This window comes from Mercenaria mercenaria, chromosome 7, assembly GCF_021730395.1.
Source record: "Mercenaria mercenaria strain notata chromosome 7, MADL_Memer_1, whole genome shotgun sequence".
NCBI classification, from domain to species: Eukaryota; Metazoa; Mollusca; class Bivalvia; order Venerida; family Veneridae; genus Mercenaria; species Mercenaria mercenaria.
In genome coordinates, this window is record NC_069367.1 from 63,299,286 (window position 1) to 63,318,984 (window position 19,699).

The 19,699-nt window shown below is 33.9% G+C and overlaps 1 protein-coding gene across 7 annotated transcripts in view; it reads left to right on the forward strand.

Moving 5' to 3' along the window:
- LOC123554056 (mitogen-activated protein kinase kinase kinase kinase 4-like) overlaps nt 1–19,699 on the forward strand; it is a 105,897-nt gene that overhangs the window by 30,905 nt on the left and 55,293 nt on the right. For 4 of the 7 annotated variants that reach the window (XM_045343928.2, XM_053548526.1, XM_053548527.1 and 1 more), the window contains exons 10-20: nt 448–502; nt 1,348–1,426; nt 1,781–1,950; nt 2,928–3,009; nt 3,387–3,639; nt 4,343–4,406; nt 5,739–5,798; nt 8,572–8,654; nt 8,975–9,144; nt 9,809–9,870; nt 10,714–10,838. In XM_045343928.2, coding sequence (XP_045199863.2) covers nt 448–502; nt 1,348–1,426; nt 1,781–1,950; nt 2,928–3,009; nt 3,387–3,639; nt 4,343–4,406; nt 5,739–5,798; nt 8,572–8,654; nt 8,975–9,144; nt 9,809–9,870; nt 10,714–10,838 — 1,203 coding nt within the window. The remainder of the gene's footprint in view (nt 1–447; nt 503–1,347; nt 1,427–1,780; nt 1,951–2,927; nt 3,010–3,386; nt 3,640–4,342; nt 4,407–5,738; nt 5,799–8,571; nt 8,655–8,974; nt 9,145–9,808; nt 9,871–10,713; nt 10,839–19,699) is intronic. The other 3 variants (XM_053548524.1, XM_053548529.1, XM_053548530.1) reach the window with 3 other exon arrangements.

A 19,699-nucleotide genomic window follows, 5' to 3' on the forward strand; every position in this document is an offset into this window, starting at 1 on the left:
CACCCTCGTGAAATTATTACGCCCAACGTATAACCGCCCGTAGTGCATAAATAGTGTTAAAACACTTGTTTGCTATAAATTATTTCTTAAATAAAGCTGAATATCATCACTAAATATAACAGATTGTACTTACTTTGTGTCACAACTACAGATGATCCAGTGTATAATTATATGTGTATAGCATGTATTCAGACATGAGATTTTTCAGTTTGGTATTACTTGTCTCTCTTTTTAAAACTTGTTCGATTACTTGAGTGTGACATGTGCTTAATGAATATAAAATTTGAATAAAATAGAACAAAATATTCTATGGAAAGTAAACTCAAGGGCATTTTTTCTTTCTTGCTGAAAAAAAAACAACATGAAATTTATGACATGTCACAATTTCAGATAATTTTGTGTCTTCACAAAAAATTATTGAAGTTATATACCTATTTTCTATTACAGAGTGACCTTTGGTCTCTAGGTATTACTTCTATTGAAATGGCAGAAGGCAAACCCCGTAAGTACTGTTTATATATATATGTATATATATGTTGGAAGAAAACTTCATGTACATTAGTAGATGCAGCTTCTGAAATTATCAAATTTTTGTTTGAAATTATTTGATGGGAGACAAAATAATGTAGGGGTAGAGATTCTACTGACCCAGAGGTTGTGTGTTTGAATCTGTGAATGTTGAATATAACCTTGGCCTTGGTATCTTACATAGAAACAAGTACTGGCCGGAAGACTAGGAAGCAGTTGTGGAGCATTTTTACATATTTAAAAGTGTAAAGACGTTCAGAACAAAAGTTGTATTGAATAAATTGTTTTTGAATACCACTCTTTATGGCTCTAACTATAAAAAATTCATGTGCAGCATTCTGATTAGTGCTTTTTAAACCAGGTAATTATGCATAACATTTGTTTGTTGGACATATGTTCATCTGCTTTTAACATGAGCTTTAAAGTCCTATGAAACTTTAATGTGAAATAAGTCTGAAATGAATTGATTTAATGGAAATCGTTAGGCCCTACAATAAGTGTTTGGTTTCTGATGTTAAGTTTTCAAGACAATGTTCTAGTAATTAGCTTTTTTAAGCGAATATTCTAGTAAATTTTAGACAGTACACATTCATCTAAATCTGCTTGTCAACACTGGGAGTCATATGATATAATTTTGAAGTATTGAGAGATTTTTTTTTTAGTATTTAGCCAGTGTTAAATAAAAAAAAAAATGTAAATTCAAGAAACAACACATCCTTGTCAAAATAAGCATCAGTTGATTTTCATATACAATATATGAAATATAGGAAATGAGATCTGTGGCATGCACCCAATGATTACTATCCTGATACATTTCAGCACTCTGTGATATGCACCCAATGAGGGCCTTATTTCTTATACCCAGGAACCCACCGCCAAGACTCAAGTCTTCTAAATGGTAAGAAAGCATGAATTGCTACAGTTATAGCTGCTTCTAGGTATTCTACTCACTCAGTATACCTATGAAATATATTAAAGGCAGATTTTCTAATCTTACCTAAATCAATAGATATGTATACTGTGAAATTATTTCTGTAAACTAAGATTTATTTCCACAAATCTTATGGTTGCTTCAGTCCAGGAAATGAAATATTAATGAACAAATAAAAATCCATTTGTTTATTTCTGTAAAAGTTTATATCCACAGGCATGCTCCAAGAAAATTTATTTGCAACACCTTGTGATGGTAGATGCTGTTGTCTTAAAAAGATTTTGTAGATATTTATCAAGCATGAACTAATCCTCATTGTAGGTCATCCAGATTTCATAATTTTGTGGAAACCTGTTTACTCAAAGACTATACACAGCGACCGAACACAGAACAGCTATTAAAACATCCGTTTATCCGAGACCAGCCCACTGAAAGACAAGTCCGCATACAGCTCAAAGATCATATAGACAGGCACAAGAAAAATAAGAAAAGTAATTTTGTATTAGGAATAGCTGAAATTCGAATATAACTGCATTAAGCTTTAATTATTATATTTCAGTATATAAATATCATATTGCTTTAAGCTGGACAGTAAAATATTGTTTACAGTGTCTACAGTACCACCTTGGTAGCCAGCCCGCCCGCTTAGCTCAGTAGGGAGAGTGTTGGTCTACCGATTGCGGGGTCGCGAGTTCGATCCTCTTGCGGGGCGTATGTTCTCAGTGACGATTTGATAAAAGACATTGTGTCTGAAATCATTCGTCCTCCACCTCTGATAATTCAAGTGGGGAAGTTGGCAGTTACTTGCGGAGAACAGGTTTGTACTGGTACAGGATCCAGGAACACTGGTTAGGTTAACTGCCCACCGTTACATGACTGAAATACTGTTGAAAAACGGCGTAAAACCCAAAACATAACAAAAGCTTGGTAGCCTAGTGGTAAAGCGCCCACTTTAAAGTGGGAGAATACGAGATGGTGAGTTCACTCTGTAGCTGCATCATATTAAAGAAGAGAAAAATGGTACTAGTAGTTTCCTTGCACGGCATTAAGAGGATAGTTCTAGGACTGGTCAGCCTGGTGACAGTATAACGTGGCTGTGTGAGGTCTCATGTCGCATATCTACGGCACGATATTCTGGTGAGGCAGCTGTATATAGTTGGGCACTGTACTCTTTGCTACCAGTAGACACCATCATTCTAATGACTGAAAAATTGTTCAAAAAAACACTAAACCCGAACTCGCACACAAATATTGCCTACATGAGAAGAGTTTTCAGTATTCAGTATACTAAATTTTGTTTTATTAAACTAAAAATAAAAAGGAAAGTACTCAAATGATGTAACAAAAAATTCAAATGTACTCATTTGGTTTAAAAAAAATAATTGTAAAGACATGTATATCATGACTGAACTTCTCTGCATTAAGATAACGTTACAGATCATAAAAAAACTGGTGGTATCTCTTGCAGTTGAGGACCATGACACAGAGTATGAGTACGAGGGTAGTGATAACGAAGAGGAAGAAGATGGAACAAAACCAGGAGAACCAAGGTAAGTTTTCTCCAAAAATAGCAAGACGCAGATCAGACAGACATGGCAAAGTCATGGAAAACAATTTTCTTTTGGAAAAATTAATGGCTTTTCAAGAATTACAAAGATCAGTTAAATGACTGAAACCACAGTCAGAAATTGCAATGGCATTAGCGCGGTAAAAATGTCTAACCGTAATACCGACCACACTGCCAACTGCCTTTCTGTTGCCGTAGTGATAATACTGATGTAATCTGGAACTGCATTATTTGGATGGCAGGTAGATACTGAATCATGTATTAGATAATGTTACTCAGAAAATTCTGGCTATGGACCAGATAATTTATTTAATCCTGTATCTTTGAAAGAATTTATGGGCCTTGGGTATATTTTTTCAGTTCAATATTACAAATTGGGCCAGGGGAGTCAACATTACGGCGCAACTTTCAACAGATTCAGGAACGAGAATCAAAGTCACCATATGCTGTACCGAACATTAACCCACAACCAGTACCTAATAAACAGCAGCCACCACGGCAACCTGAGCGCAACCACGACAGACCACATGGTCACCATCATCATCATCAGGGACAACAACATAGACCGTCATCAGGGGCTCATGGTCAAAGACCGGTCTCTAATCAATTCCAGGTTGAAATCTACTAAATCTGCTTAATAATCGGATACATTCACAAAAGATTAGTTATTGCTAATTACGCATATTTGGTTGTTTTGCAAAATATGTGCCCTTTTGAAAGTAGGATTGTAATCACATTCAAGAGAAAAGTTTATTGTTGGAACTGTAAAAAGTCTTCTTGGCAGAAACTTATGGACCCAATTTGGAATAGTTTCACAGATATGTTCCTTAGATGACCATTTACCAAGACTATTGGTAATACTTTAAAGGCTGTTAAGGCTTTACATATTCATGGTATGCCTGTTTGGCTTTCTCAGCTTCAAATTACATAATCACGTAATGCCAGTAAATTTTCTCAACATTAAATACATATTAATGGTATGCCCAATCATGGTATATCCGCTATGCTTTCTCCACATTTCATTACATAATCATGGTATGCCGGTAAAACTTTCTTGACATTTAGTTACATAATCATGGTATACCCATTTGGCTTTCTCAGCATTTAATTACATAATAATGGTATGCCCTGTAGGCTTTCTCAACATGTAATTTTATAATCAGGGTCTGCCCATTAGCTCTTCTAATAGGAATACGTAATCATGCAGAATTTGCCAGTTACCACTGCTGGTCCTTCATCTTAAGGTAATATGAACAATTCAAATTTTCAGGGTAGAATTTTTTTCATTTTTATAAAGTTGCTGGTTTGTTTTTCAGCCCCCAACCAAACATGCAGTTCAAGAACAGCTTTCAAATAAACCAATGCAGCCAAGGTTGTTAGGTATGTATACATTAAACTGTAAACTTCAATTTTTCTTTTATATTTCTGGTACAAGTTTTACTGTTGCTCCAACTGCACTGTTATATACAACAAATTTAACTGTTCTAGCAGTAGCCACCAAATATTTTTTGCTTTATTTTAATTATGGACTACAGTCGAGAGGCTTGATGGCAGTGGGGAGGTCATATTTGAAGTAATACTTGTTTTGATAAATTGATGCTTGAAAACTTGAAACAGAAATATAATCTTTCCAAACTTTTAGGTTTTCTGGATAATTTTAAGTCATAAATTAAGGGTTGAAAATTTTTAAAAAAAGCACTGTACCTGCAATTAATTTTACTATATAGATTTGTTACCCTATGTATGGACTGAATGATTAAATATTTGATATATGTACTATAATGATGTATGTATGTTTGCATTGTATTTCAATATATGGCTGAACTATTGTATTGTTTAATTTCTAAAGCTTTATCCCTTGTGTCGCCTTTGTTTTTAATATCCTAAACAGCTTGTCTGTTGTTGATGTACTTATACAATATATGTCTCATATAATGATCTTAACTTTTACTCAAATTTCTCCTCTGTTTTACAGAAAACAGTAAATTGGGTTATATTCGCTGTAGTTGTGCCATTTTCATTGAAAATTATGTTTATCAAACAAAAATTAAAAAAAAAACAACAGATGTAACAAGTTCATTCTTGATTGTATGGATATATATATAGCCTCCTAAGTTTCAGAACTTAAACTTTGGTTGTAGATTTATAAACATTAAGAAATAGATGCCCATATATTAGTTGTTCTTATGAACAGTAAGGTTAAGATTTCAAGACAAGCGGGACGGAGCAGTTAAGGTCACTCACGTCAAATCATTCGCCCCTCACCAATGCGGGTTTGAGCTGGAAAGTCGCCATATGACTTATAATTTTGTTGGTATGATGTTCAGCCTGACAAAAAAAAAAGAAAATTGAAGACCAGCATGCAGAAAACCCTTATACATGTATTTCATTTTTCAAAAAATTGTACAAAAAATGATACACAAGCTTACACCACGTAAAACATCAGGTTTTAGACCTCAGATTAACGTTCCACTTGTATAAAGTGGAATTATAATAGAAATGCAGTGTTTTGAAGTTTGACACATCAAACTGAACCTTGAGATTAAGATTGAAATCCTGTCTGTTCCCATTACCTATGCCATACTGTTAAGAAAACTCATCCAATCTCAATTCCAATTCTTGTGTTCAGAGCAAGTTTGCTTTGACTTATAACCCAATTTAGGTGTTTTATTATGCATTTGCTTTTAACTTTTACGTACACATTTTTCGAAGATGAAGAGGCAGAAGGAAGTGGTTCGGAAAATGAGCGAGATTCTGAAACGGAATCCGAAGGTTGATATTTTTGCATATAACCCAGCGTATTTGATAAATAGAGCACAGTGAATAATCACATCTTACTAAAACTCATTTTAGCTTGAAGCTTAACAGATATCATTAGTGTTAGGTTTTCGGCAAATCGTTTAGCAAGAATAGAAGTATAATTTATCAGGACATATTTGTTAAAATCATCAGCTGAGCAACGTCAGGTAGAGATGATGTGCTTGATATATTGAATTTGTCTCATCTGTGATGTCTGGCGGCCATATTGTATCTGTAAAAATGTTCTCTTTTCTTTTTTAAAGCAACAACCACTTGTGAAAATCATTTTGTAAATTTTTACATTCAGAAGAGATATTTTAGAAATTTTCATTCTTGGTTTATAAACTTTCAAGATTAATTGAGGATAGTTCCTTTAAGAATGACTGGTTTGTAATTAATACTCTTGTTTTAAGGAGTACTAATCTGAAAACACAAGGCGTATTTAAGGTTAGGAATCGATTTCATCTGATATATCACATGTTTGACGTCGCGGGAGTGTAATAAAGCCATTACATAAAAATGATAACACACTTATGTAATAAAGCTTTGATGCGACATCGTTTATAGTATAGGAGACGTTGGTCAAATTGACTTGTTTATAATAGTTAAAGAAAGTAGAAATTTTGATGTCTTACATGTGATAAAAAGAATAATACATTTGTGACTTTCCACATTGAATTGATTAAACCCGTTGAATAAGATTCATTAAATGCTCGGCAGAGCCTCGCATTTTATTATTTTATTCAACTCATTTAAAAAATTCAGTATGAAAAGACACTGGTGTAATATCCACTATATATACTATTCTTACTGTAACAATGAAAAGAATGACTAGAAAATAAGCTTGGCAAATGTGATATGCTTATTTGATATGTATTGCTTTTGTATCAGAGCTACAGATCATTACTACTGCTTAAAGTAGTTACATCAGTCAGCTGTAATCAAGGTCCCAAAAAATCAGGATTCCAAGTAATAAATACATGTGTGTGTTGAGTTCATTTAACCTTACTACTGGTAAAACCATAATTATGGGCAAGCATGTTACGCATGTTTGCTTACTTTTGACATAAGAATAGTTTTCTTTTAATCAGCATCGCATGTGAGCTTTTTTATCATGTGATGTTTCAGTAAAAATGACATTTATTAAGTATACAATGTTCAAATCAGATTTTATTTGAAATTAGCTATAAGACAAAAGTTACTATTCTTTTCACACAGTACCACATTTGATAAATGTATATATACACCCATGTCTGTTAACAGTCTTACTAAAAATTAATATGGGTTAATACAGTGTATATATATCAGTCAACCCACCCAGATGACTCTAATACTTTCTCTTGGAAACTTAATAAATCACAACATGATATAGTCCTGAAGTACCTGTTGTCATGGCATGGTTGAGCATGTGCTGTTATTGGTTTGAAGCTTTAGCAACGCAGCTTTACAAGTGCTGTGCAAAATGTCTTATGCTTTTGATATATGCTGGAATTCTGGCTGGCATACGTTAAGGCTAAAATGGCTTTGGCCAGAATGTTGTTTTTTGTAGAATGATAAGTTGTGTAGAAGTGCTACAGTCTGAGGAGTATGATTTTTATCATCAATGAAATTACAAAGTGAATTACAGATTTGAGCCGTGCCATGGGAAAACCAACATAGTGGGTGTGCGACCAGCATGGATCCAGACCAGCCTGCGCATCCGCGCAGTCTGGTCAGGATCCATGCTGTTCGCTAACAGTTTCTCCAATTCCAATAGGCTTTAAAAGCGAACAGCATGGAGCCTGACCAGACTGCGCGGATGCGCAGGCTGGTCTGGATCCATGCTGGTCGCACACCCACTATGTTGGTTTTCCCATGGCACGGCTCATTTGTATAAAAAGTGGCATGCATCCAAATGCACATCACAATATCAAATAGTAACATCTACAATGACTGAAGTTAATATTGAATAAGTACAATAAGTAAAGTTAAATTACTTCTATTTCATTTTGAAAATTTGTATTTTGTGATTAATGCAAAAGAGCTTTACTAGTTTTTTCTGCATGTATGTTTTTAGAATTATACAGTGACTAGAACACACCAGGTAATAGATAGGATTTGAAAATTTTCAAAAAATCAAACTGACTTAAATCTAGCACTGCTGCTTTAAAATTAAAGAGAAAAATTGACTTCACTCACAAACGTTATTTAAATTGGTGTTCAGAATTAAGCACGGTATAATTTTTTTTGAGCTGCTGTTCAGCAGAAGAATATTTTTGAGCTTTCATTTCAGGAAATTTATTTCGAAAATTACTTTCTCCTTAATTTGTGTTATTGTCTTTGAAAGTTTACTGAAACACTTTTATTTTTTACTTACCTTTGATATGTATTAACTCCTTGTCATTTATATGTTTCTTTGTATTTATTAGTTAATGAGTTAATAATTGTATGTACCTAATTTGGATGATGTGTAAAATAGTCATAGTCATAGTCTCATGAACTTGAAGAATGAATTGCATTGAACCTTTGTTACTACTGTCAGACATTAGGTTTTAGTAATTTAGTAATCATGTCACCAAAAGTAATGGAAAATAAGTTTCAACTTTTTAATCAAGCTGAATCATAGCCAAAATGTAATTGTAATTTAACATTGTAATGGCCATGTGTCTGATAGGAGTAACAGGGTGTATTTGTTGTTTGCTGTGCTTGTTGTAGCTTAGCTGCTTTAGTGTAGTGGATATTGTTTCTGTTTGTTTTCATGGTCTAGTGATTCCAGATTCCAGGGGTCAACACCAGGGGTCACCTCATCCAGAAGCACGAAATTATCGTCCACCTTCAAATAAACCAGAGGTGTGTATTATATACATTTGTTTGATGTCTTCGATAATTCATGTCTTAGCTTATATTTAAAGTTGTCTTGTATTCATTACAAACAAACCTCTTTCATGAGGCCATTAGTTTGATCCGCAGGGGAGGCATGTATGTTCTCAGTAATGATTTGACTGAAAATGTGAAATAATTTATCCTCCATCCTAGCTGAAGGTAGGGAAGTTGTCAGTTACTTGTTGATTAAGTAAATTACTGTAATATTGCTACACATGTACTGAACATTTAAGTTTTTGGTTTCAAAATTTGTGACATAAGTACCCAGGATGATGTTCTTGTTACAGGATCTTGACTTGCTAGCAGCTCAGCTGAATGAGCTCGGAGCAGAGATTCGACCACCTGCACGTACTGTGCTGGTTCCTGATGACAACAGTGATGAGGAGGAGGAGGAAGAAGAGGAAGTAGTGATAAATCGGGACGGTACCCTGCTGGCTTCGGAACCAGCTCGTCCACTGTAAGTTACACAAATTATTGATTCTTGTTAGTGTCTAAGTATCTTGGAAACCGTCTTGCAAATAATTTACTCATATCATCAGAGGATATCGGGGATAAAAAATGTTTTCTATTTCACTTTTATTTTGCATTGGACACTAAATGGTGCAAATGAGAAGAAGTATGATTAATAATTCATGTGAACATATGATTAAGAATGGACATGAGCTACATGTATAAAGCTGTTGTTCAGTCAACTAGGTAAACAGTAGCAGATAATATATACCTTAGCTTATATTACCTCCTGCTACTATCCTTTAATTACTGGGTGCCAAGCAAAGGAGCTGCCAGTACTGTTTTTCAGGTCTTTGGTATAGCATTGCCTAGGATTGAAACCAAGGCCACCCATGCTCAGAGTGGTAACTTCCATTTTCTGTAACTGTTTAGTAGTAACATTAGTTTAGTACAAAGCAACAAACCAGGGAGAACTGGTTCCATACTGGGAGGTTTCTTGGAAAATTCAATCTCCCACAGCTTAAAACTCTTCACTTGTTACAGTGATTTTCTGTTGTTTCATTATTCAAGAAATGTTAGTGTATTTAAGTTCCAGTTTGCCAAGAGTTGGAATATTTAGTAAACTGCTTTGAACTTGATGAGTGATCAGCGAATATTTGTTTGAATTTCAGGCCACCAGAAGGATACAATAAAGATACTCTAGAAACTTTGTCTTCCATGGTTGTACATGAAGGTAAGTGACAGATTATATATTGAATGTTCTTTTGTATTACAGTAGATTTTCTTTTCCATAAACATAACAACGGAATAACACTTCATGTTGCCTGCCCTGTTGGTTCAGGACATGGAGCACTATACTTCATGATTTTATGCCAATGCTCTCTCTTAAGATTTGATTGGAGTAGGTATTTCTGAAGTCATTTGTCCTTCACCTTTGAATCACACTGGAAAGTCATCAGTTACATGTAGAGAAAAGTTCAGATCTGGTCCATTATATAGGAATACTGATAAGGTAATCTGTCTGTGGCTGACAAAACTGAAATACTGTTGCAAATTGTGATAAACCCGTAATAAACAAACTATATCTCAGCCTACAGATATAACATGTCTGCATTTTTGTTTGGAATCTGGTCATGCCAGGTATTGTCTGAAAAAATGCCAAATGAAAAATTTACAAGTAGATTGTGGTTGAATAGAAGTCTTTATGGCATAGATCCTAATAATATGAACTTTTCATCACTTGCCTTTCACTACTGTGAGTCAAGTCAAGCTTTGCAGCTTAGACTTGATTGTAGAGTTGTTTTATGTGAGCAAGCTATGCAGCTGGCTTGTAGCATGTTTACAGATCTTGTCATAAGCCTGAAATAAAACCCTGAGGGTGTTTGCATTTAAAGCTGAAAAGTCTGTATAGAATATGTGATATTTAAGCCAATAAAAACAAATTAGTTTTGAGTGTTGAGTGACTCTATGATCTGCATTATTAGTGCATTGATTCATCTTGCTATACAGTCACAGAATGCTCTTCATTTTATGAACTGAGACAAAGTTGATGATTATGATAAAATTCCATTTTCAGAAGTAGAAACCCCACCAGGGCCTAGCCCAGTTTCCCGCCATGAACAGGAGAGGAATAGAGAGAACAGAAACCGTGACCTTCGAGACCGAGACGATGATGACGACGGCACGCTTGTTCTACGAAGGGTAAGTTCTTGTACTACAGTAGAGAGGGCTGGTAATCTAGTGAAAAGTTTTTGATTTAGGATTTTAAATCAAAGGCAAAACATTGTGTATACCATTAGGCGAATAAAGAATGTTATTGTTGTTGAAAATGGGGTACAACCTAACAGTTTCTTACAGATGTTGCCAAAAGATACACCATAGTTTCGAATTGTACCCTCATTTGTGAAGAACATTTCCATAAATTTGAATACTCTATGATTTTAAAAAAAATGCTGAGAAGAGGGATTTGAGGTAGATTTTTGTGTGAAATTTATGTTGAGTTTTGGTAGTGATGTTATAGCTGATATGATATATGTTAAGATGTTTATGCTAAACCATACTAGGGCAGTGGTGACTTTGGATGCTAAATTTCAAGTTTATTTCAGAAGGGTTTAAAAACGCCTACAGTTTTTTTTCTTTATGAATATGCAAAAGAAATTCTGCAACACTGAGGATAGGAACAAATATACAATAGAAATTATTTCCCAAGGCAACTGATCGCGTTGTTAGAACTTCAGTTCTACATCTAGTTGACGAACATCTTACTTGCACTAAAATACTAGTATAGAAAGTCACTATCAATTCATTTGCATGAAAATACATTACAGGCATTAATAATGTGGGTACTTATTTTCTGTCTGAAATGTATCCTTCGATGAACAATCAGGAAAGTTTTGAAGGATTTAGATTTCTGTTATAAGTGAACATTATCTTAGTAATGTAAATGATAATGGTTGAACTGTTAGCAGTTTTGGATGCCAGTAATGGGATAGCAAAATTATTGCATTTGTATACAAATACTTGAATATATTCGAATAAATTATAATATTAATATTCAAATATTAATTTAGTATTTGGTCCCCTCCTTATTGAAAACAAATTCTTGTAGAATCATGAAAAAAATAAAAGGTAATAGTGATAAAAAAAAATCCAAAATTGTCACAGCCCTAGTAATGTATTCTACTATTGGACAGATCATGAAATTTTGTTTGCTCAGATATACAAAACTTTTTTTAAACATGGCCCAGCGATTAAGGCATCAGCCTTGGGAGTGGAAGGTCAAGAGTTTGAATCCCTTAAGGTGCCTGTTTCCTGTGTGACCTCTTGGTGAGATGCCAGTTAAAGAACAGTTACTGGTTGCCTGATGCCTGGCATTTAAGACAAGATTTGGGAGGTAAATGTGTACAAGGCATTAGACAAAATGGCTGGCCTGTTCAAGATGACACTATAATAATCAGACAACCTTTTATTGATGTTGGGATAGGGATTTTTGAGAGAAGTTTTGATTGTTTTCTAAGGAGAGCTTTAAATTTGTTCTTAATAAAATTGCACTGAATGAGGAAAATTACAACAAACACTTTCTTGAATTTTCATCAAATTTTTTATTTGCTTTAGGGACAAACTTTAATTATCTTCAGTGCAGCACAAGACACTGAAATTACAGAAGTAAAAATAGATTAATTTTGAATCCTCGGGCAGTTACTACAAATTTCAAATTGGTAATGTGAGTGGTGCAGTAAATTCTGCTTGTACCAAAATCTTCTTGTATGCAGTCAATAACATAACTGTCATTAAGCACTAGAAATGAACAGTTATTTGAATAAAAATAAAAACTGAATTAAAGTAGCTGACCTTGAATAACAATTACTGTAAAATCATTGCTATTCATGAACGACTAAAATTTTTGGATTAGATGGTTTTCTCAATCCAAATTACAGCCTTTAAAATTCAAGGGCCTTTAAAATTTTGAAATGGATAAATTTATTTTCTCTTGAAATTGACGGTCTTACTGAAACATGAACAAATGTTGTTCCAACTGAATTAAATGGTTTTGTAATGGTTGGCATCAAAGTGATTATTGATTTTGATAATTTGATTTATTCATTATTTTCAGGATAGTTCAGTTGAATGAAAAACCTGTAATTGCGCCTTTCTGTCTTTATAATTACTTCCTTCTTTCAAGTGCGATTGATCTCCCTACCAATTAGTCTGGGCGAGGGATTTTTATTTGGTGATTTGATAATTCATTGCAGGGCTAAGACTGAAGCATTTATCATTATGCAGGACAGAACACATGTATTTTTAATGCAGAAGGGTTCTCATTTTCTCAAGAAATATTGTTGTTTTTTGCTGTATTGACAGTAATCAGTACCTCAGCGAGCAAGTACAGACAGACTTGGTTGATATATTACAGGACGCAATATTAATTTCCCCGAGGAAACTGAATTCTATAATCAATAAGATGTTTAATTAAATTGAAATATTATATTCTCGTTTTACTTGAAAACGAGCTTTTGTATTTACAATATAAATTGCATTCAAAACAAGAACAGATAATGCTAGGATGGTGTATTCATTGATGGTTTTTATGGTACACTATGATTGTGGTGATGTGAACTGTTTGTCTGCATTGGAAATACTTTATTGGCTGGTAAAGATAAAGAAAAGTAACTCTGTAAGAAATATTTTGAAGTAAAACAATAGTTATCCTTTTTCACACATAAAGTCAGATGAATTAAGCATCTGGAGCAATTGCAGAGATATTAAGAGACTTAAGTTTTATTTATAATTTTGTTTTGACAAATCCAGTTCTAGTTTTATTTATAACTTTGTTATAACAAATCCAGTTACAGTTTTATTTATAATTTTCCTTTTTTGTATATTTATAAAAAAGATGTATGTAGATTAAAGGAAAACATACTAGGCTAGTCTAAAAATAAAAGTAAAGAAAGTTATAATAAGTTAGTCTAAAATAAAAGTAAAATGTTTTTGCTTTTTTTAACTTGGACTATTAATAATAATGAGGGCCATTGAACTCGCCCAGATGTTGACATTGTTGTTGCATTCAGATAAAGTTTAATAGCAAGCTTTGCAATTTTACTTATATCTAGTAATATTTCTTAGGACCTGTCTGCTCTTAACCCAACTTCTAGTTACTGCCCAAGAATATTTAAATAATTACAGAAAATCAGTGAAAATACAGAAAATATGTCTTACTGTATAAAAAGTATGTCTGTCTTCAGTGAAAAACAGATGCATTGAAAATATGTGTTATATTTCAACAATAGTAAAAGTAAATATTTTTGCCTTTTCGTTTAAACACCCATAATTTCTATACTGTAATGGTAGGGGATCATCTTTAAACCATCTTCACTGCTAGTAATCACTCAAATGTTGGTAATTATAGAGATTGTGGCAGTTTGTGAAGACATTCTTCATCATTGAAGGGTAAATATGCAGAGAGGAGCTAGGATAGATGAATGGCTCAGTAGCCAGCAGATGACATATAATTAGTGTAATTATCTAGGATAAATAAGCCAGTCAGTCATGGACAGAATACACAGTCTTGTCATATTATATATTTCCTTATTTGATGGCTGATGAATGATAGAAATACCAGAGAACTTGACCTGTGTTTTAGAATGGTCGATTGTTGTTCTGGTGGTAAGATATAAGAGAATTTGTGCTTTCATACTTAATATAAGAGTCTGCAGACATGTAAGATGTATTTCATTCCTTGTTTTAATCCTTACCCTGCTAAATTTCTAGAATGAACTTGTCCATCATTCAATTTGGGCAGTACCATTTATTATTCCAAGGGGTGTTCACTGAAAATTTACAAACTGAGTAGTGAACAGTGCAGACCATGATCAGACTGCATGGATGTGCAGGATGATCTTGGCCTGCGCTGGTTTCAAAGGCAGAATAACTTGCTGCTAGCAGGCTAAAGGTTAACAAGTGCCCAAAAGTGTTCAAATTTAGGACATAGAATTACGTTATACATATTAAAGCCATGTAAGAACTAAATCTTATGTTTATTAAAATTGTTGGGTTAAAATTTATTACATTCTTTTCATGTAGAGGAATCAAGTACACACGTAATGTATACTATACCGCTTATTCAAGGTGACCGTAAGGTCAGTTTAGGACTGTAAATAGCAGCCTCTATAATTTGTCTGATGCCAAGGTGCAAGCACTTCCCCACCTCTGTTTGGAGGATTTGTATGTCAAAGTATCTGTGGACAGCATGAGTATTTTGTTTAAAGAAAAATCTGCACAAATTCCATGCTGCTGCTAAAAATAGAGAAAATGTTCCTAGTGGTGTTACAAAATTTATATGCCTCCTTTGAAATGGTTTTGGCTCACAATTACTATGTCTGCTTTCCTGTTATATGAGTGATTTGAATAACCAAACTAGAGACTAAGAGTTTGAGCCACATTTTTACTCTGAACACTAGTTCATTGTATTAAATTGAGAGTGCACTTTAAGAGAGTTGAGTAGAATTTTTCACTTGTGGCCATCAACATGTTGTATGTTGCAGCTGTACAGGGCTTTATGTTACTAATTAAAGAATCAGGTCAAGCAGTTAGTACGGAACACTGCATGTTTAGGTTCATCGTGTTCACTCTGACAGGAAGCACTAATTAGAACGTACCTTTGTTTTGGGGCAGATGTAAAATTTTAGAGAAGTTTTTGAAAACATAAATCAGGCATAAAAAAAATGCCTGTAAAATATGCTTCCAGCTTGTCAGTTTTTGAATGTTAGTTAAGATTAAGTCTCCAACGTTGGCAACAAGCAGGAGTTCAAATGATTTATGACAAAACTTAATTTTATAACTACACCCAGTCAAAATAGATATATTAGAATAAAACTAAGGGGCGTGGAAGAAAAACGTGTGGGGGACACCAAAGAAAATGTGGTAAAATTTTATTATCATATAAATGAATTCCCAGTGCATACCTTACATGAAGATTTATGTTTGCACATCAATGATCTGGATGCATGCAGATATCTACCAGCTGAGATACAGGAACAATATGTTCCAGGTGTCTGTTATAGTCAAGCATTTGGAATATGTCCCATTCAGGAAACAACTTGAACTGTGATTCCATACTTTTGATTTTAATATATATTTTAGCTCAATTATTCAAAGAAAAGATAGAGCTCTATTGCACTCATGTCTGTGTTTGTGTCCTGATTTGTTTAAGTTTTAATATAATTATGAGCTGGTATCTTAGTAACCACTTAATGGAAGGCATTTAAACTTCATGCAATTGTTCACCGTAATATTCTGACATGCACTGCACAGATTTCTTGCTATATTTTGTATTTTTACAGAGTTATGCCATGTTTTCAACTGTTTGCTTGCACTTTTGTATGCAATTTTGAATCTCAGAATGGATTGAAACTGCACAAACATATTGCTTTGATGATCATCTTGATGATCTTCATTGAAACTTGTCTCTATGGTTTAAGTCTAGAACAGGTTTGAAACTGCATTATACAAGATAAAAAAGTAGGCCACTAGGTCAAATCATAGACAGTAATGTTCAAGAAGCCATAGACTTACAAAGTCTGTTGAGATCAAATAGTATGTAATAATATTAATTTCTTCACACTGACACTAAATTATTTTCTCAGAAAAACATTTTCTCTCTAGGCTCATCTCAACAGAGACAGAGGCAAGAGATATTGTAAATTTTTTTAGAAAGTGGTATCAGAGAGGATTGATTTTATGGCCAGGTGCTTTACATTCAATGACTCTAACGACTGATGCCAGTCTAAAGAAGCCACATCTACCTGATCTTGTTTGTAACTGGGTCACTGGGGTAAAAACTAGGTGACTAGGTCAAATCATTGAAAAACTTGGTTCATCATTACTGTTATTTACTTACAATATGGTCAGAATGTTTGTTTTAATGAAATCTAGGCCAATTAAGTTAATTACTAGGTTATCTGGGGTTAAGAAGCAGGTCAGGTGAGCGATACAGGTCCTGTAGAACCCTCTCGTTTTGTTTTTTGTCCCTGTCTAGCTGTGTGTAAAATTTTATGGAAAACTAAAACACGTCATGGAAAAGTCATGGAATTTTGTTAGCTGAAGTCTGTAAAGATGTTAAGAGATAGAACATGATTTTAAGAAAGAAGCAGCAGCTGCATATTTGAAAGTCCTGCAGAACACTTCAATCGACATGCTTTAATTGGCAAAAAGTGCATGGAGATGAAGCACTCTGAATAGTTATATTAAAATTTCACAAGCCAACTGAAGGGCCAAGATGGTAATTTGTGATTATGGATTAATCAATGATAATTAGACATGTAAATTAGGGACACACTTGCCACTGTATGGTGTATGTAATCCAGTTAGGGGAATAATGAACTGCCGCTGATACAGCGGCATGTGTTCGAATAATTAATCACCATATTGTGTTTAAATCTAAGGAAATTTCTCATCTAAGAGTCTGGAAAATTCCAGAAGATGAATTATGGGCTTGATAAACAAAATCAGCTGCATGTACTTTCATGAAAAAAACAAACACTTTTAATGCAGAATCTGTATAGAATACATAACACAGTAACAAAGTTTGACTAATAATGTCAGAATTTTAAAATGGATATTATAAATTTAATTAAAAAATACTGTAGTTCTACTCTTTAGTAAACATAACTTTTCACAGGAAAATAACAAACAAAAATCATTACGTGCAAACTGTCACGTGATTTTTGTTGTCAAATTTATTCCCATGTGAATAATTCAGCTAGTGAAGTGCTACCACTTCTGCCAAATAAGCAGTTTGTTCATATTAAATTGATCAAAGCATCTCAGCTTCCACACTTAGATGTTGACCTTTTAGATATTATATGACCTCCTGTATCCATTGGTTTACATTTTTCTTAGTAATTATGATAGAAGGTAAGTACATGGATGATTTAGTGTATCAAATGTTGACATTTCATTCAGACATTCTTCTCTACTTGTGGTTGTGTTTCTAGTGTTGCCCATTTCTGTCTCAGTGGAAATTACTCGCAATCTATCGCAGGACTTCATATGGGAAAATATTCTATTACGCTTTCCCAAAATGCTTATAATGAAAAACAAGTATAACTACTTAAAGAAATGACAAAATGGCACAGTGAGGTAATGGAATCAAATTGGTTTTGTTTTTCCGAGGCCGCAGCATGTTATTGCCATTGATCTGTGCTTTTTTCTCCTCCGCAAAACTTGTGCAATGAAAATAGATAGAGGGTATAAAATCTAAACGAAAGCTGTTAAATCAAATTGCTGGAAAAGAAGATGGAAAAATAAAGAGCAAATCTTTAAATAGTGGTTTTAGATGGTTGCAGTTAAATTGTTGATATTTTAGAGGACTGCTTTTTGTGGACTTTGAGCTATTTCAGTCCACGAAATTTAATCTAAACAGATTAAAAAGGGATCAGTGTTATCTTTTAAGTAAAAAAAAAAACATGAAATATCAAACAGAATCTGAATTAAATAACAGAGCAGATACCCATCTTGTTCCTATAAGAAGTACTGTCAAAATTTAAAATATAATGAGACAATGCAAGTTTATAGTTTTGTTGCAGGGAATCTTTCATATGCATGACTGTAAGCATGCTCTCTCAGCACTGGTTGCTCACTCGCGGCACACTGCTGTTTATACTTCCATTTCAAAATGAATTTTAAAAAATTCAAGACTTCTAAAATCTGATTGACCACATGTCATATGTTTTGATTTGTCAATATCTGCTGTAGGGAAGCATTTTCAAAGATGTTTTTATTCATATTTAAGGAAATTGTCCCTTATATAATTTACAAAACTACATAAAATATGGCTGAAAAATAGCATTAAACTTAGTGCAAATACACACAATCCTTTACATGAAAACTTCATTTCAGAATCATTAACTGCCTGCGAACTGATGGTATTAAATTTGTTTGTGGCAAGAGTCAATATCCAGTTCCACTAATTAAGGGCCATGAGTCAGTATTCAGCTTGGCTAATTAAGGACCTTGTATCGTGAATCACGACAGTATGGAGTTGACACGATGTGTCCTAAGTTGACACAATCTCTGCTAATACCGTCTTTCCTTCATTCATTGTCGCTTACATGATGGCATTGTCGCATACATGATGCGCAAAGATCGAATCTTTCTGCTTAATTGGATAGAAACCTCATGAATCATGAGCGTCTTTTCAGCAGATAGACTGTAAGCCAGTGACAATTTTTTCTCCCAAATTCGGAGAAAGACTTTGAAGTAGCCCTTTGAAAAAAATAACTGAGGGTTATTGATGGGTTCATTATGCTTGTCATTTTGCAGCTTTGATTATTCTTTTGCTTCTTTAGGAAAATCAAAAATTAAGCAGTGAAGTAGAAAGAAACAGTTCATGAACCTTTGTAATCCTGAAAATTTCTTGATAAGATTACCAGTAGAAACAAGAATTGTTGTATAATTACTACCCTGAGCTTTGTGTTAAGTGTTAAGCTCATGTGATGCCAGTAAGGCTTGTGAAATGTGGATTGTTCACTTTTGGTCTTTAATTGATTGAGTTTGTTTGGAGTCTATTGACAGGCACCAGGAGTGGATCTCCTACAAGGATTTTCCAGTTGTACTACTAAGAAAGGTCATCTTCTGTGCACTAGTAGATGGACAAAAACTTGTAAAAGATCATTAGTGGTGGGAGGGGGCAGTCTCAGGGGACAGAAATGTTTTGGTAGAAATTACCTTCCACTTTGCTGTCATACTATCACTGTTGCAACTACAGTCAAACTTGTGTTAAAGACCACCTCTGAACAGAGACCACCTGGCTCTAAAGACCTCCTGTTTTGTCTCCAATTTTAACATTTACAGTGTATTTTAACATGCGAATGAAGACCAACTCCCAATAAATGTGGTCTTTGGTTCTCCCAAGGATGGTCTTCATAGACAGGTTTGACTGTACATACAAATTGAAGTTTTAGGTTGTTAAATAGGGGATACTTAAGGACGAGATGACTGTTGCAAAATGTTAATAAAACACATCTGTTTTTGAAGAGCAAAATTGTTAATTCATCATTTAAAAA